Source organism: Protopterus annectens, chromosome 2.part2 (assembly GCF_019279795.1).
Source record: "Protopterus annectens isolate FY-2018-M chromosome 2.part2, PAN1.0, whole genome shotgun sequence".
Lineage (NCBI taxonomy): Eukaryota > Metazoa > Chordata > Ceratodontiformes > Protopteridae > Protopterus > Protopterus annectens.
In genome coordinates this window covers 324,833,606-324,860,313 of record NC_056730.1, presented here as the reverse complement: position 1 = coordinate 324,860,313, position 26,708 = coordinate 324,833,606, and the positions used below count along the sequence as shown (strand labels likewise).

At 41.7% G+C, this 26,708-nt stretch overlaps 1 protein-coding gene across 1 annotated transcript in view; it reads right to left on the bottom strand.

Moving 5' to 3' along the window:
• Nucleotides 1-26,708, bottom strand: part of PPIP5K2 (diphosphoinositol pentakisphosphate kinase 2) — a 3,486,936-nt gene that overhangs the window by 1,231,136 nt on the left and 2,229,092 nt on the right. Inside the window, 2 exon segments of the mRNA XM_044063880.1 lie at nt 6,162-6,278; nt 6,393-6,500. Of these exon segments, the coding sequence (XP_043919815.1) occupies nt 6,162-6,278; nt 6,393-6,500 (225 nt within the window).

The following is a 26,708-nucleotide window of genomic DNA, read 5'->3' as shown; positions in this document are numbered from 1 at the left end:
ATGTGTGTTAAAATTGATATCAAAATATGAAACTGATTTTTAACAGTATAAATAGTGAATATAAATAAGTAAATAAATATTTAATTATTATAAAATAAATTGTAATAGATCATAGTAGATCTAGGTGTTAATATATGATCTATATGAAACTAGTGTTTATGTAATTTTATATGAGTTGGTTTATAAGTAAATAGTAGACATAAAAACAATTCTTTTATATAATAAATAAAATATAGTACAATGAATATATAATAAATATATCAAAATATACTAAAAATACTGTATATAAATATGTCTAATAATATATAATATCAAATATGTAATCAATTTAAAAATATTAAATTTAATAATGAATTGGTATTTATGGTGTTAAATATATCCATATATAATATACCAGTAAGTATACATAAAATATGTAATACATTTATCTCAAAAGTGCTTTTAACTTTAAAATGCTGGGTATAGATATTGCATTGTTCAAACCTGGCCAGTTATGTGCAATTAGTTTTAGTTGCCATTCAAGTTCAAGCCTTTCTAGTAATAGTTGCCATGCAGCACCCCTAATATCTACCTTTAGGACGTCCAGAACCACAAATTTAAAATTATGAGATGTGTCTATACTAATACGTTTTGCTAAAGCATTTAATTTGTTTCCGTCTCGTATAGCTCTTATGTGTTCACCTATACGCTCTTTAAATTTCCTTTCCGTCTTACCTATATCCTATATAAAATGTGGTACAATTGCAACATAGAGCGCAATATACAACTTTTTCACTGTTGCAACACACTTTTTCCTTTAAACGAATCTTAATGCCATTTATCATTACTTCATTTGTCTCAAAGACATAAGAGCAGTATTTACATCTACCACATCTAAATGTTTTACCATATTTTGTATTTGGTTTGTGTTCCACATAATTTTTTCAAATTCATGCCCTTTTTGTATACTATAGATGGAGTAAAATCAAAATGATAATGTAATGATGAATCGGCCACAATAAGCTGCCAATTTCTCTTTATAATATTATTTATAAAACCACTATCTGAATTAAAAGTGGTGATAAAGCTCTTAGTAAAACTTTTAACTTCTGCTGTAGTTGATGTTTCAATGCTGTTTTGAATGATATTAGTAGATTCTTGGATACTGATTTCACTGTTTAAATTTCCTGTATTCTTTATACCTAAAGTATTAGAAGTGGCCATGACAGCCTGATTAAGTAAAGGTGTAAAATGTAAATTGTCTCGTTTGGTTACTACTTCATACATAATGTTGTTTATCAATTTGTCTGGATATCATCTATTTCTGAACATTTCACATAAATTTAAACATTCAATTATAAAATCATCTCTTTTACTGGTCATTCTGGAGGCCCTAACAAATTGGCCTTTTAAAACAGCTCTTTTTTGAGTATAGGGGTGGCAAATATTAAAGTGCAGGAAACTATTACTGTAAGTCTTTTTACGATATATTTTAGATGTGAACTCTCCTTTTATAATGTCTTTTTCTAATAGTACATCTAAATAGGCTATAGAACTGACATTTGTTGTTGCTGTAAATTTAAAAAAAAAGTAGTTGTTGAGTTAATATATGTTAAAAACTCTTCTAATTTCTCATAATTTCCACACCATAAAATAAATATATAATCTAAAAAGCGCAAATAAGTTTTGCAATAGTTAAAAAATAATGAGTTAAAAATATATTTTTTCGCCCATGTGTGCATTACTATATTCGCATAAAGGCCTCCACACGGGGACCCCCATGGCCACTCCTTCATTTTGTAAATAAATATTGTTGTTAAAAGATATAAAATTATTTCTTAAAACAATATCTAAAAGTTGATCATTGCATTGAAACATCAACTACAGCAGAAGTTAAAAGTCTTACTAAGAGCTTTATCACCACTTTTAATTCAGATAGTGGTTTTATAAATAATATTATAAAGAAAAATTGGCAGCTTATTGTGGCTGATTCATCATTACATTACCATTTTGATTTTACTCCATCTATAGTATACAAAAAGGGCATGAATTTGAAAAAATATTTGGAACACAAACCAAATACAAAATATGGTAAAACATTTAGATGTGGTAGATGTAAATACTACTCTTACGTCTTTGAAACAAATGAAGTAATGATAAACGGCATTAAGATTCTTTTAAAGGAAAAAGCATGTTGCAACAGTGAAAAAGTTGTAAACTGTGCTCTATGTTGCAATTGTACCACGTTTTATATAGGTAAAACGGAAAGGAAATTTAAAGAGCGTATAGGTGAACACAAGAGCTATAAGAGACGGAAACAAATTAAATGCTTTAGCAAAACATATCAGTATAGACACATCTCATAATTTTAAATTTGTGGTTCTGGACGTCCTAAAGGTAGATATTAGGGGTGGTGCATGGCAACTATTACTAGAAAGGATTGAACTTGAATGGCAACTAAAACTAAATGCACATAACTGGCCAGGTATGAACAATGCAATATCTATAGCCAGCATTTTAAAGTTAAAATCACTTTCGAGATAGATTTATTACATATTTTATGTATACTTACTGGTATATTATATACGGATATATTTAACACCATAAATACCAATTCATTATTAAATTTAATATTTTTAAATTGATTACATATTTGATATTATATATTATTAGACATATTTATATACAGTATTTTTAGTATATTTTGATATATTTATTATATATTCATTGTATTATATTTAATTTATTATATAAATGAATTGTTTTTATGTCTACTATTAACTTATAAACCAACTCATATAAAATTACATAAACACTAGTTTCATATAGATCATATATTAACACCTAGATCTACTATGATCTATTACAATTTATTTTATAATAATTAAATATTTATTTACTTTTTATATTCACTATTTATACTGTTAAAAATCAGTTTCATATTTTGATATCAATTTTAACACACACATTTTTTATATATAGTTTTTATATGGTCATGTTGTTTAGGTTTTATTGTTATAATAACCATATTACACACCATTACCATTATTATTATTACACCAATTTCATACTCATGCTGGTGTTTTATTACTTCGTCTTATTTTAGACAAAGTATAATACTAACCTTTCCAGCGACGTGTATATCAAGCACAATGCAAGAAGTAAAAGTAACATTTAGTATACATTGTATGCCTTTTGTACTAACACTAAGAATTGTTGCAAAAGAAAGTAATTTGAGTCAGCGATTGCTTAGGTTTGATAAAAAGGTTTATTAACAAGGTACACACATTTTATGAATGCACTTCTTTGTTTGGTTTCTTTTAGTTAAGCTTTGTGCATATATATTAATTTTGTTAGCATAAGAACAAAAGCAAAAATATTAAATGTATTGCTTTGACATAAGTGCTTTATATTAACTAATTTAATATTCATATACTTCGTATATAAGGTTTGAACATAGGTGTATATAGTATGTTGCCTTTCTATATACATATATTCATTTACTATTAACTTGCCATTTGTTCGATACACAGAAAACTGGTTTATTTTATGGGTGACGTGCTGTTTCTTTAATGGTTTAAATTTTTAATTGCTTACATCACTGATTAACACTATTTAGCTTACAGGAAGTGATGTGATAACTGTTTGAAAAAGTTTGGCAGGCGCCAAACGAAAGTGCTTATCTGATATCTGATTTTTTCGTGATATTTCTTTGTTTTCTAATTAAACTTCTGTCGGTCAAGTCCGTGGTTTCTTGTTTTTCTGGTTTTAGTCTGTCGTTACTCTTACTGTCTTAAAGTTCCCTATATGGACTGACTCAAGGCTCGATGGGTCCACCTGTCCTATGTGCGTCAGATGAGGAAATCAGGACCTAGGGGCATTCTTTGGGAAATGGGTGGAGCCTAGCTGGAAACAGTAGTCTGTACCTCCTACTGGGACACTACTCTCTTGACAGCCTTAAATGCTGAAGCTAAAGGACATCTCAATATTTCTATGTTGGGGGCTGAAGCAACCACACCAGGCAAAACCCCGAACTCCACTTGGCTTGGATGTGAGGTGATGTTGTGTCGAGCTATCCAGCACCAAGGATCTGACAGGAAGTGACAGCTCCAAAACTGTTGGCGTCTAACCAGTTCCACCAGAACTGGTGTCAATGCTTTAGCTCTGAGATCCTTCTAGCTCTGATGATATCAGAGCTGTACAGGTCAGAGATGGTGCCAGAATAGAAGATGTCCAGATCTTTGGGTCTGGAGTGGACAAGTGCTGGGAAGTGCTTGGATCCATAACTCCAGAGGGGCATAAATGGATCAGGGTAGGATCTACTACGGGATGCGTAGAAGAAACATAACTCCCTGGTCCGGAGACGGCTGCAGTTGGAAGGACCCCAAATGAATCTGGATCCTGAGAAATTTCCTCATCATGCAATCCACATTTGTTTCGAAAGGCTCCTGGTTGACCAAACTGACCACCAGGAGGAGGTGGTGGAAGGAGGTCTGGATGAATGATGGCTAAACCTCTCTTGAAGAAAAGGCTATCAGAGTCAAGGTGAAACTGGCTCTGGTGAACAGCGTGGCTCTGGGAGAGGGGTAGTCTTGGATCCGATCCTGAGTGGCTCAGAGAAATATATAGGTAAAGTCCGTGTTTTCTTTTTTATAAGAAAGTTGGTGCTGAGGCATAAAAAAACAGAACTCCTGATATAGTCTTAAATATTACCAAGATGACAGACAATGTAGGGTATATATAGATAAGAGAATAGGAGCCAAAATATTTTGTAAAACAGTAAAAGGTAACAATGAACAACTCTTACTAGTGTTCAACCCATGCCTGAGCAAGGAGATCTGTGTCTGACTCAAACAAGTGGCAAACGAGATCTGAGGTAATGTTGGGCTTTGAAGTGGGGTTATGGGTAAGGGGAAGAGCCTGAGCTTGGGATCAAGTCTTGAGTGAATGAAGCTATCCACTGAGGAATGGAAGGAAGAGACAACATCAGGTCTCATGTTGCAGTTTAAAATATATTTAAAAGTATGTTTTAAATACATATAACTGCGGTGGTGGTGCTGCGGTAGCATAGTCGCCTCACAGTTAGACGTTGCCCGTTTGAATCTCAGTTAGAGTGTCTTCTGTGTGGCGACATGCGTGAATGGGCATTCCTTCGCTGAAGGTTGTGAGTTAGGCCTGGCAAGCCAGTATGTAAAAATGTACTGCCAATCATTAGCGGACCGGAGTTCCTCTGTCGCAACCCCTAACTGGGAAAAGCCAAAAGACACAAACACAATGTTTTAGATACATATAGAAAATATATATAAATTTATACCTGTGCATACACTTCAATATGCAAATATATATACACATACATATATAAAAAAATGTATGTTAGAATTGCTACATCTAAAGAAATCCCAATCCCTCCACACTACATACAGCAGAGACCTCAACCTCATTACCACAATCAACAGAACAAGCTGGAGGGACAGGTTCATAACCCAAAGACTGCCCATGCTATGGAATAGACTTCCCATACATGTCAAGTGGAGCGCCTCACTGGCCCTCTTCAAGAGAAATCTTGATGAGTGGATGGGAAATACAAAATTCAACCAGAGGATCACTCCAGTAGCTCTACTCGACAGAGGCACTAAGAACTAAGGTCAGGTGGCACGATGCCAGGGTAATCATACAGGCTAGCCTTGCAAAGGCTCCAGGGCCATTAGCCAAGTACACACCTATGAACCTATGTGTATTGTATTGTATGTATGTATATATATATATATATATATATATACAGATATGTGTATATATACATGTGTGTGCGTGTATGTATATACATATATATATATATATATATATATATATATATATATATATATATATATATATATATATAGGATTGTACTAGGCTACTAGCCCTGAAGCCTTTTGTAGATGTAGCATTTCTAACAGAGCTGGGTCAGACATGGCTTTGCAAGTCAAGCAGTGATTGCCTCATACATACATACATGTATATATGTGTGTGTAGCGAGAGAGAGAGAGTTACATAGAGGGACATGGAGAAAAGACAGATAAAGATAGCTACACAATTGTATAATGAAGTAAAAGTGATTATTATTTCTTTTTGAAATATTCTTCGAAATGATTCTTTTTCAAAAGCACTGTGTAGGCAATTAAATAACCAAGAACTCTCATACCTCTCGAGAAGCTGGCCTATACCCAGAACCAGAGGGTAGATTTTTATCTTCTTCACAACCCTTGGCCCCTGGACTAAAGTGCAGTTCAACATGAAATCTATCCTCTGAAGAAGGATCCTAAGAAAAAATAAAGAAAAATAAAGAAAATGTTATTGCCAATATTACTCAATACAACTAACAATAAAACATTTCTCTAATTTAAAACTATTGGCAACTAGCTAGTTTACTTACCTTATTTGGGTCTTCATACAGCATGATAACAATCTGTGTCATGTAGTTCAGTTCACTGACTGAGTTCAGATAATCCATTGCACGCTTCCACTGTTCATCTTTGGTCTCCTATAATGGAACAATAATATTTAAAGCAACTCTTTTCTTTTTGTATTACAAGGACTCAGTTATACATATAAATGAGCAGATTAGTAAAGTTTTGAAGCACTGATTAATACACAAAGTACATAATCAGAATTTGCTACTAATACCCTACCAAGAACTTTACTGTGGGCAGTCTACAGCACGGAAACCGAAGTTATATAAAAAAGATCCTAACAAAAGAATTGGTTTCTGATAATGTTGCTGTTATTCAGCTGCTTGTTATGCAGCCATACCTTTCCTTTCCCAACAACTCAATACCTGCTTCATACGAATTTGAATCCCTTAACTGTTGTGCACTCCACCACTTTCTCTGTGAAGCAACACTGTGCTAGTCTTGACTTGTCTGCACTCTGTCACACAGCCTCATCCTCTCCCATCCTTTGCTTTTCAACTTCATCCCTAAACCGCTTGCTTGCTGTCAACAGAGTGAGATCATTGTGTTTAATAGCCCTTATTTTTTTAATCTTTTTTTTTTGCAGTGTCAGTATGCCAAGCACTTACTGCACCTCCATCAACTCATTATTGGGGAACTCTCCTTTTGAACGCTTTCTACAGTTCATAGGTAGGTACTAGGCTATTGGCCCTAGGGCCTGAACAAGCCTAACCAAAATGGTACCCTGGCTTTCGCCACCCAAGAAAATTATTTTCCTGTGCCCCTGTCAAGCAGAACCACAGAAGTGATCCCCAGGGTGAATTTCCTATCACCCATCCAATCATCAAGATTTTTCTTGAAGAGTGCTAATGAGAAGCTCTGTTTGACATAGATAGGTAGTCTGTTCCAGAGTATGGGAATTCTCTGGGACAGGAATCTATCCCTCCAGCATGTTCTGTTTATTGTGGTGACAAGGTTTAGGTCCCTAGAGCGGAGGGATTGGGATTTAAGTGGAGCATGTCCAACAGCTCTGGGTTTGACATAGCTTTGTATGTTAGGCAGAGATCGCCTCTGAGTAGGTGATATGCGACAGAGTAAAGCTGGAGTTTTTTGAGACGGTCTGCGTAAGGCATCTGTTTGAGGCCAGTAATCCTCTTTGTGAGGTATTTTTGTGGCCTTTCCAGTTGTTGTAGATGTCTTGTGAGGTACATACCAAAAGGGGTGTTGGACTCTATAATGGGTCTAATGAGTGATGAGTAGAGGGGAACAATGACCTCTTTTTTTCTGGATGAGAAACCTTTTGTGATGAGGTGTGCCACGTAGAAGGATTTCCTGACCACTGTGGCAATGTGATTATCAAAGGAGAGACTACTGTCCACCTGTGTCCCAAGGTCTCTTATCACACTTTCGGTGTTAAGTAGACTACCGCCTATGTGGTAGTTCATGGGTACAGAGTTTTTACCAAAGGAGATGACAATGTACTTTTTGGCATTGAGCTTGAGACCATGTCTTTGACATCAGGCATCTGTCTAAGTGAGGCTCTTTTGTAGGATGTCCACATCATTAGGAGTTTAGATTATGGCTCCTAGTTTGCAGTCATCCGCAAATTTTGTTAGCCAAAGACCTTCTGTGTTAGCCTGTACTTCAGAGAAGTAGATACCAAACAGGAGAGGACCCAGGACTGAACCTTGTGGTACTCCACTTGTCACTGGTCTGACGTCCGATTTGGAGTCTGCTACTTTCACAGTGTGGGTTCTGTCAGTAAGCCAGTTGGCAACCCATCTTGTGACATAGGGATTTATACCTAGTTTAGTGAGTTTATCTATGATTCCAGAGTGGGGGATGGTGTTGAATGCCTTGGCGAGATCTAGATAGGCTGTGTGAACCACCTTACCCTCATCTATGGCTTTGGTGACTACTTCAAAGAAGTCTATCAGGTTTAGGAGACATGATCTGCCTTTTACAAACCCAAATTGTGTGGGGTCCAGAGTTTGGAGATCTCCAATGTCTTTGTTTATGAGTTCCATAATGATGCATTCCATGGCCTTGCAGACTAGGCTCGTCAGGCTAATGGGGCGGTAGTTCCTGGGGTCTGTTGTGGCCCCCCCTTTGTGGAGTGGAATAACTGTCATGGTGCGCCATTCAATGGGCACAAAGCCTGAGGTGAGGCTATGACTGAACATGGTACTTAGGTGAGGTGCCAGTTCATTCTGTAGTTCATGCAGAAGGCAGCCTGGGATGTTGTCAGGTCCCATGGATGCTGTGTTCTTGGCTTTGGAGAGTGAGGTTTTTACCTGTGCAGCCATAATTACAGGAACTTTGCATTCTTCCGGTATAAAGATGGGCCCTTTAGGGGGTGAGAGGGGGGTAAAGTTAGCACTGAACCTATCTTCCAGGATGTTGGCAATATCAGTTGGTTCTGTATATTTAGTGTCATTGTACTGTAACTCAAAGCAGATCTGAGTGTTGCCATTGAGATTATTGACATAGCTATAGAATGCTTTGTGGTTGTCTTTAGAATCAGTGGCAATTTTGTTTTCATAACTAGCTTTGGAGGATTTTATGAGGGATCTCAGCTTCTTACTGAGGCTGACCAGAGAGTTCCTCCAATCATGGGATTTTACTCTTTTTTGCAACAGTTTCTTTCTTCTGTTGTAGAGTTTGTTTATGACAGAAGACCACCAGATTAGCTTAATTTTTTGGAGGATAGCATCTTGGTTCTGTTAGGGATAGCATGATCCATGCAGTCGTGTAAGTGCTTATAAAGTGCATTTGTGTTGGATTCAGCAGTCGTACCTCAATTGTCCATCCGCATGGGTGTCGTGAAGTTTGCCACTTCTGTCTTAAGAAGCGTGAAGTTGGCTTTGGAGAAATTATTTATGGCTGTTTCCCTAATGGGGGTGGGAGCGGGAAGCTGAGGTCTAGGGTGATTAGCTTGTGGTCGGATCTGACCAACGAGGAGCTGACCTCTGGTGTGGAACACCGGCCACCCATGTTGGTGATGACCAGGTCTAGGATATTGCTGTCCCTGGTGGGGGTGTGGATAAGTTGATCTAAGGCGTTGTAACTGATGATTTCCAGAAAACGTTGAGCAAAAGAGTTGGTACATGAGTAGTTTTCCCAGTTAATGGTAGGGTAGTTGAAATCACCCATTATTAGAGTGTTGGGTTATACCTTAATATTTTCCAGGGTATCAAGAAAAAAGGAGTGGGAATCCTGGGGCATGGTGGGGGGTCTGTAGCAAGCTACAATCTGGATTGCAGTTTTGCCCAGATTTAGCTGAACTTGGATAATCTCGGATGCATTATGCTGAGCAACTAGCTTGGAGGCGTGGATATCCTTAATGAATATGGACATGCCTCCACCTTTAGTGTTTCGGTCCGGGTTTGGTGGCCGAAAGGTGTGGTATGAATTATAGCCTGGTAATGCTGGGGTGCTTTCTGGAGCTTTGAACCAGGTCTCTGTCACTGCACAGATGTCAATGTTCTCCATTTTAAGGAGTGCCTCGAGTGAGTGCATTTTCAGGTTTAGACTTCTGGCATTGAGTAGAATTACCCTCAGATTTTGCTTGCTTGCACCTGTTACGGTGGTGAATTTGTCATTTGAACCTTGCCTAAAAAAGGCACTATAGGGGTGGCAAGAGCCTTTGCCAGCATCCATCTCGCATTCTCATGTAGCCCTTAAAACAGACTGAATATTCCAGAATGGCATCTAATACAAGACACCAAAAGAAAGTCTGACTTAAATGCATTGTGCCAAAAATACTGGACTGTTTTAGAAATTGAAAGCTACTCATGCAAGCAAGAAGCAAGTAGGGAATAAGACTGTTCCATAACTTGTATGACGCATGCTCTGAAATGACACTGTTCAGAAATTTATTTTGGTTCAAAGTAGTTGAAAGGGTCAAAATGCTATAACACATCACTGGTTCAAAGTAGTTGAAAGGGTCAAGGTGCTAGAACACATCAGGGACATTAAGAACAAGGTACCCACTGACCTGTAGCCCAACATTTCAATAAGTTCCATCAAGGAGACTAATGGTCTTTATTGTATCTTCTTATGTACCAAGAGTTGAAAACATGCTTAAGTCCAAATGTCACTGAACTGTTATGCAAAAAAGTCTAATTCATCTTTAAATATCAGACTGTCATGTCTTGCTGGAATAAACAACTTTGTAGTGTAACATTTAACATTCACTTTCTAAAAGTTAAACTTTTACCAACAGACAATTAGGAGTTTGTTTGGAAATGCTTTAGGAACCCTTCAATAAATCTTAATGCTTTTGCCCCAACTTTACGTTCTGAGTACAGATGTTGATACGTATTTATAAACACAGGTCTTATATTTACACATACACACTGACATTTACTCATGCATAGCTTCCTTCCTATCTTAGAGACTGAGTATGCCTGGAAAATTATATAATGCATTAATCAGAATAGTACTCATTTGTACTTTACTAGATCACCGTCTGGGTGTTTGTATTATTCTGATTATTTGTTTCATGCTATATGGCTATAACCTTTGAAGGCAGTAGCCAATATGCTACATATTTAAGAAATATTAAATACATTTAATATGCTACATATTAGAGAAATATTAAGTTTAATTTCTTCACAGTTGTATGTTGTTTTTGTTGCATACTACTGCCACACATATTTTGCTATAAAGCCATTTTGGAAGTAGTTTTATTTATTCAAGTTCTCTCTCTCTGTTACCTAGGTTTTGCTGCCATAAAGAAAACTGTGAGGTTAAAAAAGTGGTTCAGATATACAGATAACTTTCTGGACAAAACATTGTTTCTTATCAATGGACACCCTACTTTTGTTTAACACCAGGTATCTCTTATACATAAGGTCATCCTGCTCCAAGATGTCTCTCACAGAAGTGATAGGCTTTAGAAAATGCTTATCCAGGAAATACATTTTAATGCTGCTGAACTAGCTGGACAAGACAGCAGATGGGCAAAACTATCAACCATGAAGTTCAGAGATTCCTCGAAAGGGGATAGAAGTGCAGAACTTTTTTTACGAGATTCATGACTATCCAGTTCTAGGGCAGAATTTTTTTCCACGATAAAATAAGGATATGGAGAGACTGCAACCTGATCATGGAATAACTGAGGCCCAAACTGTACACATGCCTAAGGTATGTCAAAATCGCCAACAAGCGAACAGACTAAAAATGTACAAGGTTATCACTTCTCCTAAGCCAATTCCACTTGGCAGCAAAAGCCTGTAAAATTTGAAGGGATTCCTATAAATCTTAATTACCAGAACTATATTCTGCAAGTTCAACAGGATAACAGATCTAGAAAAAAACAGGATATGAAGTACTCCCATTAACCACTGGGGACATCTTTGGCTAGGACTGGCTGGGCTTCCCATACAGTTAGAAATATTAGAGTCTGAAATTATGTTTTTCTCAGCCCATAAAGTGAGATGAAAATGACCTTTGGCATTTCTTCCCTGAAAAGTGGGAGTAACTATCTCTCCCATGCTACAGAGTGGAGGAAAATATCCAACTTCATTATACCAGCCTTCCTCAGCAGAAGAAAGAGAGGACCAGGTTTCCAAAGTGGTAAAACAGCTCATCTCTGCAGCATGCCACATCTACAAGACTTTGTTGAGGGATTGTCTCAGAATTCAAAGATCTAGAAATGCACTGGCAAACCAGGGCAGGTACTACCTCCTTCACTTCCACAAGGGTGCAAAATGCGGAGTGATGGTCCAAGTCCATGATACATAAGCAAGCATCATCTTCCTACACAGGGATATGATCTCCCTTCTTGTTTGCAGTCCACAAAACAGACCGTGAATCTGACTGAATTGGGAAACGTTCACCAGGAAGTAGCTGCTTGTTCCAGGACAAGCAGCACAGGAGCACTACCTTAGTTCAGAAATAGTCTATGAGGAACCTCTTCTACATAGAGAACATATTCCCTATACTGTGAGGGAGGTAGAATTAGTTAGCCCCCAGCCTAAGCATTTGCCAAGCTCTTCCATGAACTTTGCTGAAATAAGTAAAAATCTACCAGAATACTAGAGGGAAGTATCCACCAGTCAAGGGCCTAATGACAAAGTTCTAAAAACTACAACTTCTCTATAAGTGAGTAGTGATTCTGTAGCCACTATCAACTTGCAGACAACTGAACATCATCATCAAGAATGCAAATGGAATCATAAAGATCATGGCATCCAAAAGCCCCAAGAGGAACAGCAAAGTCCAAACTTGGATCATGCACTGTGTCTTCACCAAGGCAGACAAGACTCTGACCTTGTGGGCTTTGTCAAAGGACAGGGAAAGCAGACACTAGAGACAGAGTCCAATTCCATCCTGAAAAAGAATTTTGTCTGAGACAGGATTAGAAAGAGCTAATTTACAGTCACTCATAGGGACTGCTTCCAAAGGACCATTCCCAACAAGAGGGTTGTCTACAACAAATCCCTGAACTGGGCAACTAGGAGCCAGTCATTCAGGTAAATTCACCTTCTCTTCATTGTGCTGGTCACTAATTCTGAACTCAACTGGCTCTAACACTGCTGTGGAACTACTCACCTCTATACAGACTAAGCTACAAAACTCTTTCTTCCCAGTAATCCAAAGACTATACAAAAAAAAAACTCTAATACCTGGTTAACCTAAGAGGGTAAGCTTTGAGACAAGGCATGGCATTCCTAGGAAGCCCTTCCCACTGCCATAAACAGACAGCTCTACAGCTAGCTTCGAAATCTTACTAGGCAAGCAATTGATACGTAATAAAAGTCACCCAATGAAACACTAGCAAATCTCACTAATAAAAAATCACCCAAAAACTTGTGGAAGAGGTCAACGATTTTACAGGACCTTCCCTTAATGAATTCCACTTTCTTTCAACTTTTTCTTTCTAATTTCCTTTTTCATTTTAGTATCCTTCTCATCCCCTACTCTAGCCAATTCCAAACTGCCTTTGCCACCCCAAACACCGTGTGAAGAAATTAGATACTATCATTTGTGGTAGCATGTCTGGCTCAGTTTTTGTACATAATTTCAGACTAACCTGCGTATTATATGCCAGCATGACTAGCTATGATTTTGTAAATATGTTCTTACATGTTGATTTATAAGCTGTTTGTGCAGAATATTTTAAAGACTTTAACAGTGTTCCTTTACATTTCCAACTACACATATTTGTGAAGAAGATACTAACTGCAGACTGTCTCAGAATCAGCTGATCTGCAGATGATGCCATCAGAATGTTGATAGTTGATATGTGTTACTCTCAGAGGCTGAAAGACAGGAAGGAACTTTAGTAAACAACTGTTGGTTGATTTTCAAAATACGAATTGAAAGTTAGAACTGGAACAGTTGTGACAGTTAGGTTAGGCTATAAAACAGCCTGCTGAAGACAGTTGAAGTCAGCTACAGTTGCAGTTGTCAGTTGTTCAGTTCTACTGTGCAGTGGATATTCAAAAGGACTCACCAAGAACTGTAAGCCTGCCTTTGCCCTGCTGTAATAATTTAGTTTAGATCAGGGACAGTGTTCTTTAGTCAGATATGAAAATTAGAAGTTATGTACCTACCATAACGTTCCATGTTAGTTGTCTTCTCTCGCCTTCTTTCTTGCTGGATGGGTTTGGAGCCGATCCTCGGCTCCGACTCGGCACTTGCTTTAGCTTGAGAACTCCTTTTACCAGCTCGAGGCAACCCTATATCCCATGATGCAAGGCGGAACTACCTCAGATCTCGTTTGGTAGCTAACCTACCCTGCTAAGGACTAACCTAACATAATTAGGAAAACAAGTTCATAAAAAGAGTCCTCATATGAAGGCTCAGGAGGAAAACAACCTGATAGGAACTCTTCAAGATCTGTCCAGGCCAGGGGGAAGGAGGGAGGGCCAAGAAAGAAGGCGAGAAGACAACTAACATGGAACGTTATGGTAGGTACATAACTTCTAAATGTTAAGTTGTCAATCTTGCCTTCATTCTTGCTGGATGGGACCGCGTCCCTAGCACCTGTATCCCGGGTGTCTCAATGGAACAGACTCTTGAGAACTGTGGAACCAAAACTGGCCCTATCTCTGGAGGCCAAGTCCAACTTGTAGTGAGAGACAAAGGTATGAGGCGTGGCCCAAGTAGCTGCTGCACAAATAGTATCAATGGGTAGTCTATCCTGAAAGGCTGCAGAAGTGGATAGACTCCTGGTTGAGTGTGCTTTTGGTTTAGAAGATAGCTACTTGCCTCTGAGAGAGTACACAAAGGAAATGGTGGAAGTCAACCATCTGGATAAGGTCACTTTAGAAACTGGAAGACCTATCCTGTTTTCTGCATAGGAGACAAATAATTGGTCCGATTTTCTGAATTGTTTAGTTCTATGCAAATAGTACCTGAGCTGACGATGGACATCCAAAAAATGAAGCTTCTGTTCAGCTCTGTCGGAATACTTTGGGAAGAAGACTGGTAGATCTATAGATTGGTTAATATTGGTTTGAGACACAACTTTGGGGAGAAAGGAAGGGTTCGTTCTCAATGATACCCTGTCCTTATGAAAAACCAAGTAAGGGGAACGAATGCAGAGAGCTTGAATCTCGGAAACCCTTCTTGCTGAAGTGACAGCCAGTAAGAATATAGTTTTCCAGGTCAATAACTTCAAAGAACATGAAGCAGATGGTTCGAAGGGAGGTAGCATCAGGGATGCCAACATTAAGTTTAGATCCCATTGCGGAGGAGGATGCTTTATAGGTGGCTTTAGGAGAAAAACTCCTCTCAGAAAGGCCTTGCATAATCTGAGACATAATGTTATTGTCATGCAAGCCAACATGATACTTGGAAATAGCAGCCAGTTGTACTTTAACTGTAGATGACGAGGATCCTGAATGAAAAACCTCCGCCAGGAAATCTAAAACAGAATGTACAGGAGCAGTAAAGGGATCAATATTCCTGGAATTTGCCCAAATAGAAAAACGTCGCCACTTGCTAGCATAAACAGTCCTAGTGGACGACTTTAAGGAAGACACTAAGATGTCTCTGACTGAGTCAGAGATCATCGGAAGCCTGGCTAGGGAAGGAAGTGGAGGAACCAAGCAGTGAGGTTGAGAGAATGAATGGCCCGGTGCTGCTGACCCGACTGGTGGATCAAGAGATCCGGAACTGGGTCCAGATGCCAGGGCTGCACCAGAAGGTGACGATGCAGAGACGGAAACCAAATTTGTCGAGGCCAATAGGGGGCAATGAGAATCAACTTGGCTCTCAAAACGGTGGCTTTCTGAATGACTTGTGGAATCAAGGGAAAAGGAGGAAAAGCGTACAGAAGTCCCCGGGGCCAATCCTGGGTTAGAGAGTCTCTCAGGGGTTGGCCTGGAAGGGGAAAGAGGGTGAAAAAATTGGGGCACTTGTTGTTTTGAGGAGTAGCAAAAAGATCGCAACAAGGAGTGCCCCACTTCAGAAAAATCTGATCCACTACAGATTGATTGAGAGACCACTCGTGAGGCATCAGAATGGATCTTCTCAGCCTGTCCGCCAAGTGGTTGGACCTGCCGGGGATGTGCGTTGCTATCAGAAACCGATGAGAGGAGATTGCCCATTGCCAAAGTCTGAGAGCTTCTCGACACAACGGATAGGACCTGGTCCCGCCCTGCTTGTTGATGTACCAGACCACGGACATGTTGTCCGTCTGTACTGCAATAGTCCCCTTGGGAAGAAAGTCGTTGAGGGCCTGCAACGTTAAAAGCACCGCTCTCATCTCCAGGACATTTATGTGCAGATGGTATTCTATGGGTTGCCACGTCCCGTGGACCATCCTGCCCTGATAATGCCCCCCCACCCGATCAGAGAGGCATCCGTAGTGACTGTGGCAACTGGAGGAGGGGAAACAAAGGGTCGGCCCTGATGAAGAAGAGGGGAAGATATCCACCAATTCAGATGAGTTCTGCACGACTGTGTGACTAAGATTTCGTGCCTCATCGGGAGACTGTGGTACGACCACTGCGTGAATAGCATCCACTGCAGAAGACGCATGTGGAAGCGAGCCAGTGGTAGTAGAACAATGGCCGCAGCCATAAGACCTAGAACCTTCAGTATAAATCTGGCTTTGACCTTGTTGCTCTGCAATAGAATCCGAACAAATTTTTGGATGTCCAGAATTCTTTGATCTGTTAGTCTGGCTAACATTTTGACGGTGTTTAATTCTGCGCCTATAAAGGTGATAGATTGGCAAGGCAGCAGAGAAGATTTCGAAATTTACTGAAATTCCCAAACTTCTGCAAAGCTGTAGAGTGTAGTCTCTGGTCTGAAGAAGCTGACACCTGGTGGTGGCGGAGAGGAGCCAGTCGTCCAAGTAAGGAAACACCTGGAATCCTTGACGTCTCAGATGAGCTGTGACCACTGCCATGCATTTGGTAAACACTCTGGGGGCTGAAGTGAGGCCAAAGGGCAGGGCTCTGAATTGGTAATGACTGGTCCCTAGCGAGCGGAGAAACCTTCTGGAGCGCCTGTGAATCTTTATGTGATAGTACGCGTCCTGAAGGTCTATAGAGCACATCCAGTTGTCCTTGCCCAGAAAGGGCAGAATGGACTGAAGCATGACCATCCGGAATCTTGCCTTCTTGACAAATCTGTTTAGACTGCTCAGGTCTAATATTGATCTCCAATCTCCCGTCCTTTTGGGGACCAAAAAGAATCTCGAGTAGACGCCGGATCCTACCTGGTCTGCCGGCACAGTCTGGACGGCTCTTTTTCCTAGGAGCTTTGAAACCTCCTGTTCTGCCAAATCCCTTTGACAGGGTGAGATGTCTGGAAGGGATTGTTGAGGTACGGGATACCTTCAAGGGGATTTTGTAACCCTCGGATATGATCGACTGTACCCACATATCTTGTGATAGGGATTGCCAGGCTACTGGGTACAGCAAAATCCTTCCCCCGACTGCCTCCAAGGGTGGACAGTCGGGCAACACCTCAGGGATGCTGAAAGGGCTTCTCAGGAAGAGACTCCCTGTTGCCCTGGTTCTGAGGACCCCCTGCCTCTAGGGCGTCTATTATTGTTACCCCTCTGCCTCTGGGGTAAACTGACCACGTGTGTCCGGTGTAGCTCCTTGGGCTTTATGGAACCACATCTTCCCCTTCTGACCCTTGGGATATGGTCTAGAAGGAGTGGAAAAATGGACTCCAACGGCAGAAAGAGTTTTACCGTCCTGCTCACACCTGGTCAAGGTATCCTTCACCTGAGGTCCGAACAAAGCCGAACCATCAAAGGGGTATTAGTGAAGGACGCCTTAAAGGGTCCATAAAATTACAAAGCCGCATCCAGGCTTGGCGCCTAAGAGCAACTCCTGTGCCTGCGGCCCTGCTCGCTCCATCGGCCGCATAGGATATGAGCCGCATGGAGGAGTTGGATAGGGAATTCAGGATTGCTAGCTGTGAGGCAATCTTTTCTTGAGCCCCAGCAGCAGAAGGATCCTGGACCACTTCACCCAGTTCCTTGAGAATATCTCTTTGAAGCCTGGTGAAGTGACAAAGGTAGTTCAGCGAACGCATAGCAAAGGTCGCTGAAGAAAACATCCGCTTTCCATACCTGTCCATGGTCCTAGAATCCTTGTTAGGAGGATGGACAGGTACTGAAGGATCCGCCAGTTCCTTCTTAGTGGCCGCCACCACCATAGCATCCACAGAGACCCTTGGAAAGAAACTGTTTGTCCGTAGGGGCCGTGATAAACTTGGATGGTCTCCTGGGGACAGGTTCCACAGAATCTGGAGCCGCCCACGCCTTCCGAGCCACTACCTGCATAAGTGGGTCGAAAGGCGGAGACACCCAGGGCGTGGAGGGTCGGGATCCAAAGCCTCCAGGTATACCGACTCATCCTCGGAGGGATCAATGGATGGCTAATTCCCCCTCTGTTTGAGGAGCTCAAGGATGTCTGAAAAGGAGACATCCTCAGAGGGGGAACGTGGGGAACCCTCCGACTCATCTAAGTCGGTATCAGATGTAGTAGACTCGGGGGAGTCTGTGTGTTTCCTCTTACACGTCCTCTTCCGAGGGGGTTCACCTGCCGGATCAGGAGAAACTTCGGAAGAGGAGGAAATTCCCAATGGGGAAACCTGGGGCGATGGATCCCTGGGCCTGAGAGCAAGAGGCTGGCAAGAGGCATCTACAGGCACCGAAGAGGGAGGAGCTAGAGGGATGGACCGTTGACCTGGCTCAGAGGCCAGGACACTCCTCATCACCTCAAAGGCTCCCCTCCCCGGGAGGCCGAAATATCCCCGATCCGAGGATACAGGAATTCCCGGCTCCACTGAGAGGGAAGGCTCCGAGGCTGATGTCGGTGCCGAGCTTACCAAAGCCGAAGCCCCGAGAGGGAGAGCGGGGTCGGACAAGAGTCCGATGCCACTAGCCCCCTCGGAGCAGACAAGGGAAACCCGACGACCAGATCCCTCCAAGGAAGGCATCAAGGAGGAGATCGGAGCTGAGGACGACGGAGCCGAAGGATGTATCGGCTCGGCCAAACAGTCGCTGTCCCGAGAAGCTCCGGCTCCGAACTCTGGTGTGGAGTTGGAGGAGGAAGTTCAAGGGGTGAGACAATAGCCGAAGTCTGTTGAGACGGGCTATGGAGCATTTGGGCCAGTGCCTGCGACTTCAGCAGCCTGCTTACCACCCTCTCTAAGTCGTGGTCAGACAGCCTGGAAGATCTCGAAGATCGGCTCCGATGGCTCCGCTCCGACAAAAGAGGAGACCCCGGAGCCGAGTGGATACTCTGCAACGAAGGGGACCGAGATCTCTTTCGGGACGAAGTCATCGGAGCCGCAGTCCCCTGAATTCCAGATGGAGCCGAAGGTTTCTCGGCTCCGATGCTGGATAAGGTGTCGGCTCCAGCCGGAGCCGACAAGGCCACAGTAGACCGGGTGTCGGAACCAGTCGGTGCCGAACCCACTACTTTTGAAGCAGATAGATCGGTTCCAGCTGGAGCCGATCTCGGCTCCGACGGAGCCGGAGCCACCGGAGGAGGCTTGGATACTGAAGCCTGAACCTTCGGTGGCTTAGAAGGTTTCCCAGACCCTGTTTTAGAGGGAGAACCTTCTGGCTTAAGTAAGCCACGGAGGATTAATTTATTCCTCCGTTCCTGCAGGACTCTCTGGCTAAAAGAGTAACACAAAGCACAGGAGTCCTGCAGGTGCAAAGGCCCCAGGCAGTAAACACAAGAAGTGTGACCGTCTGTCAGAGACATTTTCTGACAGCACGAGTCACACTTCTTGAAGCCTGAGACCTTGCCTTCCTTTGACATATTCCTAGGAGGAAGTCACACACAAACCCCAACAAACACACACAATTAATCCCCTAACACACAAACACACAGGTAGGGATTAACCAATGGGGTTTAGGCCTAACTAAACTTTATACTAAAGGAAATAAAAAGTTTTAAATTATAAGGGAATAGGGTGGGCTGTAACACACTACAGACTATAAAAATGGAAACAAGGGGGAAATAAATCCCTAACTAAGCTTTTTCTCTTTTGACAAGAAAATTACTTACCTCAGCTGGCAAAGGAAACCTCTTTCGCTAAGCGGCAAACGAGATCTGAGGTAGTTCCGCCTTGCATCATGGGATATAGGGTTGCCTCGAGCTGGTAAAAGGAGTTCTCAAGCTAAAGCAAGTGCCGAGTCGGAGCTGAGGATCGGCTCCGAACCCATCCAGCAAGAATGAAGGCAAGATTGACAACTTAACATTTATTACTAATCAGTTAGAGTTTTTCTAAATGTTGGATTTCTATCTTTCAGTATTGATTTCATTTTCTGGTGATTGGGTCCTGTTTATTTATTGGAAATTACTGTTTTATATTTGTAATAATTTTGCTCATTATTAAATACTTGTATTAACTTAAGTTGTGGCTGGTCAATCAGTGTTTTCTTTAGCGATTTGACAGTATTTATACCTGCTTTGATAACTTCCCGGGCTACTGCGAAAGCCTGGCTGTTTTAGGTCATTTGCTACTATTTGTTCTAATAATCTAATTTTCATAATTGGGCACCCCTTTAAAAAGGCATGAAGGCTGTCTGATTGGTGGCAGTGTTCTACCGTATTATTTTGGGGAGGGGACACAGCTGGAAATCTGTGTGAGGCTTTCCAGAAGTGTTTGGATGTGCGAGATTTAATTTAAGTGCAAGTGTATCAGAGGTCTTAAACTGGGACACACTGCTCTGAACTGTGTAATAAGGAGTTATATTTGCAGTGGAAAGAAGTATACAGTCCAGTCCCAGGTTATACAGTGTGTTCTTGTTGTGCTCTTAGGGGTAATTGTGAAATATTACTCCTGTTTAAGTGACGGTCTCATATTGGAGTCAGAAATGAGGACTGAAGCTCCTTAGTTACTGACCCAGGATAGTAAGTGGCGCCATTTATTTTGGCAGTCCGATGGGGTATTGTCCGGACGTCACACACCCTTCCATACATACCTTCATTCTACTTCAGCAGTATTTCATCCAAGGATATCCACTCACTGCTCAACTAGATTAAACAAGGTAGCCACCATTATAGACAACCTTTACCCATGGTTTATTTATCACTGCAAATCTAGCATCATAACCCCATTAAAGCACATCTACAACTTGTGTAATACAGTTAACATTATGCCTAATAGCTGGAAAAATGCCACTAGAAACCTCCTCCAAAGAAACCAATCCTTCGAATCCCCTCAGACTTCCAACGTGTTTCTATCCTCCCTATCCTACGAAGATTCTGGAAGAATTACTTTACTTGCAAATTACTCACTACATCAACCAATACCATCTTCTCTGTCTTTCTCTCTCAAAAACAGCATGACATTTAGTCTGGTCTCAGTACAGCCATAACCATCAGTCCACTCAATGGCAACATTCTTCTTAGAATGGTCAAATGAATAATTACCAAAGCCATTTTTTATCAATCTCACAACAGCCTCTGATCTTGCTTATCACTCAGTTCTCCTAAACCATCTCTCTAAATAGACATCAGCAATGACAGACTTGCCCAGGTTAAAATATTTGCTATAGCACCTCTCTCCGCTTTTCTATCTATATTAAAAACACTCCATCTTCCTCTCCTTTTATATGCTGATGACATGGTCCTACTCCACTCCAACCATTCTCTATCTCTCTTTCCTTTTTGAACTTAAAATTCAGGTTGATTTTCATGCTTTTATTCAATATGTCAGTGATAAATTACTACTCAACTCCTCTAAAACAAAAAGGCATGCCTTTTTTGTACGAGACAAAAGCTCACTTCAATCTCCAGACCTCTACAAATCCTCAATCATTTAACAGTAATGAATCCATTATACTTTCAAATACCCAGGGATTTGTTTGGAGCCTTTCCTAAAGTTCCATCTCTACTTTGACTACACACACAAAAAATGCACTCTCTCCTAGGAATGCCGTAGGTAAAGGTATCTTACCGGCTCAGCAAGAATTTTGCTGTAGCCTCTAAAAGAAATGCATCCACCAGTCAAACTATCTGAAACACCATATGCAAATTCATTACATTCTCTCCCACTGAAATGAACATCAGTGTAAAAAACACAGAAGAGGCTGTCTACCTGTGAAACTATAGGTTATGTACTCACCATAACTAGGCATCTGTGTTGTCAGTTTTCATTCTTCCTTACTCAACGTATGGGTTATGCATCTGATCCTCAGATCTGACTCCGCCGCATACTACAGATTTCAGATCCAACTCTCAAGCTCCTCCCTCTATCCATAATGCCCCACTCCATCCCTATTGTGTCAGATAGAGTTTGCTGCTCTATTTCATAACAATAGATGAGGAAGAGAGAGAAAAGATAAGGCTCAAACCTGGAAGTACAGTTGTGTACACTTACCATAAATGTAGATTGTCCCTTCTGCGTCGGCTGCACATCGCCAAGGACTGACATCAGGTCGTCAGTGGTATAAAGCAAGGAAGCCGACGCCATTACATCAGTTTTTCTTGCCCCAACCTATAGCAGCCCTGCCCAGAAGGTCTGAGGAAGGCCAACCTGGAGGATGTCCATAGGTATAGATTGGCGTGGACACAGAGAGAGAAATAGAGGGGGAAGGAGGGACAGAAAACAGGACTGCAACAGTGAATACACTTTAACATCTACATTTATGGTAAGTGTACACAACTGTACTATGTTCTTCATGTTTCACTGTTGCAGTCATCGCTTGTGGGAAGATTCCCAAAACTGAAGGTATGGTGGAAGGTAGAAGGGAAGGAGTAGAAGAAAGTACAGTTTTGTACTTATGTTCGAGTGCTAATACAGCTGCAGTCATAACAGATGGGTTCTCCTGCCGTCAGGTGGGTCCTCGGTCGGCCGAATTCCAAAGTCTAGGTCCGGTGTCGGTTGTCGTCACTTTCTTTCCTGACGTCAGTGCGACAGGGGTACATAAGACACAGCCGACGCCATTTTCTTCAGTCTTTCTTGCCCCAGATGTCAGGTGCCCCCAGAAGGAAGGCAATATATATATATATATATATATATATATATATATATATATATATATAATACATAATCATGCAATGCAATATAATCAAAAATCAATAGTTGCAAGCAAATACACCATAGAAGGATAACCCAATCAGGTTGTAAGATGAGGAGTTAGCCACTAGGTCTGTACCCAGAGGGGAAGGAGGGAGGGAAACCTGGACTGCAGCTGTATTAGCACTCGAACATCTACATTTATGGTAGGTACAAAACTGTACTATGTTCATCGTGCATACAGCTGCAGTCATAACAAATGGGTAGAATCCCAAAGCTACGCACAGGGTGGTAGGCACTAGGTGGAACTTGGAGGAGCCAGAATGCCCTGCAACACAGCAGTGGCAAAGCCTGCTCTAGTTTTGGAGTATAAAGGTAGGTGGTAGTGTTTAGTGAAGGTATGCACAGAACTCCAAGTGGCTGCCTCCAAAATATCTTTGGTAGGGACTCCTCTGAGGAAGGCTGCAGAGGTAGCTGTGGCCCTTGTGGAGTGGGATCTGATGCCTGTAGGTACAGATTTATCATGAAAGGAGTAACAAAACCGTATGCAGTGGCCTATCCATTTTGAAATTGTCTGTTTGCAAATTGGCTTCCCTTGAGCTCCTACAGCATAGGACACAAAGAGTTGTTCTGATTTCTTGAAAGGCTTTGTTCTGTCCAAATAGTAACGTAGCTGTCTATGGATGTCTAAGGAATGTAGCAGCCTTTCCCCTTTGTTTTGAGGATTGGGGTAAAAGGTAGGTAAGTGTATGGCCTGATTTAAAGCTACCCTGGATACTACCTTAGGCATAAATGACGGGTTGGTTCGTAGGGAAACCCTGTCCTGATGGAAGATGAGAAAGGGCTGCACAGCCATGAGGGCTTGTAGTTCCGAGACCCTACGAGCTGAGGTAATAGCCAGAAGGAAAGCTGTTTTCCAGGACAAATACTGTAAATCTGTTGAGGCAGCTGGTTCAAAGGGAGGCAATGTTAATTTTTCTACAATGTAATTAAGATCCCAGGCTGGTATTGGTTGTTTCCTTGGAGGTCTTATACTCTTAGCCCCTCTGAGGAACTGCCTTAAGAGTGGGTGAGAGAATACGGGTGGATCAGTGTTGTATTCTGCAGAAATGGCTGAGGCATGGATTTTGATGGAGGAAAATGAAAGCCCACTGTTCAACAGCTCAGCTAGATACTGCAATATCTGAGGCAAATTCAGTTTTCTAGGATCCTGGCCCTTTTTCTCATTCCAAGCGCAAAACCGTTTCCATTTTGCGGAGTAAGCTTTTTTAGTAGATGGCCTTCTGGCCTCCAAAATGACATCCTGCACCTCCTTGGAGAGTAGGGTCTGTTGTGGTGTTAAGGAATTTTCCATGCAGCCAGATTGAGTGTTTTCAGCTGACTGTGAAGAGTTTTGTAGCTGTGCTGAGTCAGGAGAAGAGGCATTAGAGGTAGGGTCCAGGGAGGAGAATGTGTTAGGCTCCTCAGGAGTGGGTACCAATGTTGTCTTGGCCAGTCTGGAGCAATCAGTATCATCTTTGGTCTGTCTGCTCTTGCTTTCAAGAGCACCTTGGGCAGTAGAGGCAAAGGTGGGAAGGCGTAAACTGTCCGTGCTGTCCAACTGAAAGAAAGGGCGTCCACTCTCCAGGCCTTTGGATGAAATGTCCTTGAGCAGAATTTGGTCAATTGATGATTCCCGTGGGAGGCAAAGAGATCTATGTCTGGCCTTCCCCACGCTTGGATTATCTTTGTAAACACTTGAGGATGCAACTTCCATTCGTGCGGGTCTGTCATATTTCTGCTTAGATTGTCTGCCAGCGTGTTTTCCAAACCTGGCAGGTACTGTGCTTGAAGCTCGATTTGCCATTCCAGAGCCATGTTCCAAAGTGACATGGCCAGCCTGCACAGGGGGTATGAATGTGTTCCTCCTTGTTTGTTTATGTACCACATTACTGTGGTGTTGTCTGTTCTTAATAATTGTCCTGGATGCAGGAGGTCCTTGAAAGCTGTAATTGCATTTATCACTGCTAGCATTTCCTTTTGATTGATGTGAAGGTGCTTTTCCTTTTGGGACCATTTGCCCTGAATGCACCTGTCTGTCATGTGTGCCCCCCAGGCGTAGTCTGAGGCGTCTGTTGTGATGACTTGATTTGCTGGAGGCTTGCAGAATGGTAGACCTGTGTTTGTTTGGCATGCTTGGGCCCACCATAGAAATTCCTTTTGCAAACATGGAATTAGTGGTATTATTGTTTCCAAACTGTGGCTGTGTTGAGACCATAGGTTTTTTAGGTACCATTGAAGTTTCCTCATATGCAACTTTGCACATGGGATTAGAAGAATGCAAGATGCCATGAAGCCCAGAGCCTGCAGGATTTTCCTTGCAGTTAGCCTGGTACAATTTGCTAGCATCTTGAAGTACTGAGTTAGTTGCCCCTGTTTTTCTGGCGTAAGATAGGCCATCTGGGTGTTTGTGTCCAAGTTGGCACCCAGGAAAATTATTTTCTGAGATGGTGTTAGCCTGGATTTCTCTTTGTTGACTGTGTATCCCAGAGAATTCAATAACCGTGTTACATAAGCCAGATGTTCCAGAAGTATGTGTTTGCTGTCCGCTTGGATCAGGCAATCGTCCAAATAAGGGTAAAATTTGTATCCCTTGAAGTCTGCAGTAGGCAATGACTGATGCCAGGCATTTCGTGAATACTCTGGGCGCAGTAGATAAGCCAAAGGGCAATGCAGAGAATTGATAGTGGATTGAACCTGCAAGAAATCTGAGGTATCTTCTGCAGCTTTGTCTGACTGGGACATGCAGGTATGCCTCCTTGAGGTCCAGTGTTACCAGCCAAGACTCCTTGCCCAGCATAGGAAGAAGCTGCTGTAAGGTGAGCATCTTGAATGTTGGTATGAGTAGAAATGTGCTTAGGATGGATAAGTCCAAAATGGGTCTCCAATCGGTTCCCTTCCTTGGTACCAGGAATAGTCTGGAATAAAAACCTTGACCTTGTTCGTGAGTAGGTACCTCTTGAATAGCTTTCATGTCCATGAGCTTTGAAATTTGTATTTGAACCTCTGCCCTTTGATTGTGTGGCAGGTTCGGCATGCCTCTCATTTTTGGAAGAGTGTGAAAATGAAATCTGTAGCCTCTGTTTATAATGTCCAGGATCCATTTGTCTTTTGTGACAATATGCCAATTTTTTGAAAATAATGCCAGCTTTCCTCCCAAGGGTGCTGCCACCTGAGCCTTGCTTGGCATGCAAAGGAGAAAGTCATTGGGTTTGTTTCCTGTATTGTTGTGCACTGTCTTCGCCACCTCTTGGTGTTGGAGATTGCCATTGTCTGCCTCTATATGATCCTTGAGATTGTCCTCTGCCCCTTGTGCGCCTGTATCTACCTCTTTGGGGCTTGTCCGTGGCTGGAAAGGACCAGTTTTTTGAAGGCCAATTTCTGCTAAAACGTGGTGGTTGTACCTGTAGAAAAGCTTTGACAGTTTGCATAGATTTAGCTTTTTCTTCCATTTTCCGTAGTATCTCCTCAGCATTAGTACCAAATAATACATCCTTTTGTAAAGGAGCATCTAGAAGTTTAGCTTTAACATGATCAGGCAAGGTTTGTTCCCTAAGCCAGGCATGTCTACGAATGACTGATCCTGTAACAGCAGCTCTACTTGAGGCCTCTAGAGCATCATAGCCACATTGTAAGGTGCGTTTACCCACTTGTTCTGCACTATGCATCATATCCTGCAACTCCTTCAAATCTGGTTGTTCAGGTTGTGACATTTTATTCCTTAATTGTGATAACAGAAACTGCTGATATTTAAGCATATGGAACTGACAATTTAAGGCCCTCATGGCTAGGGTGGCCGA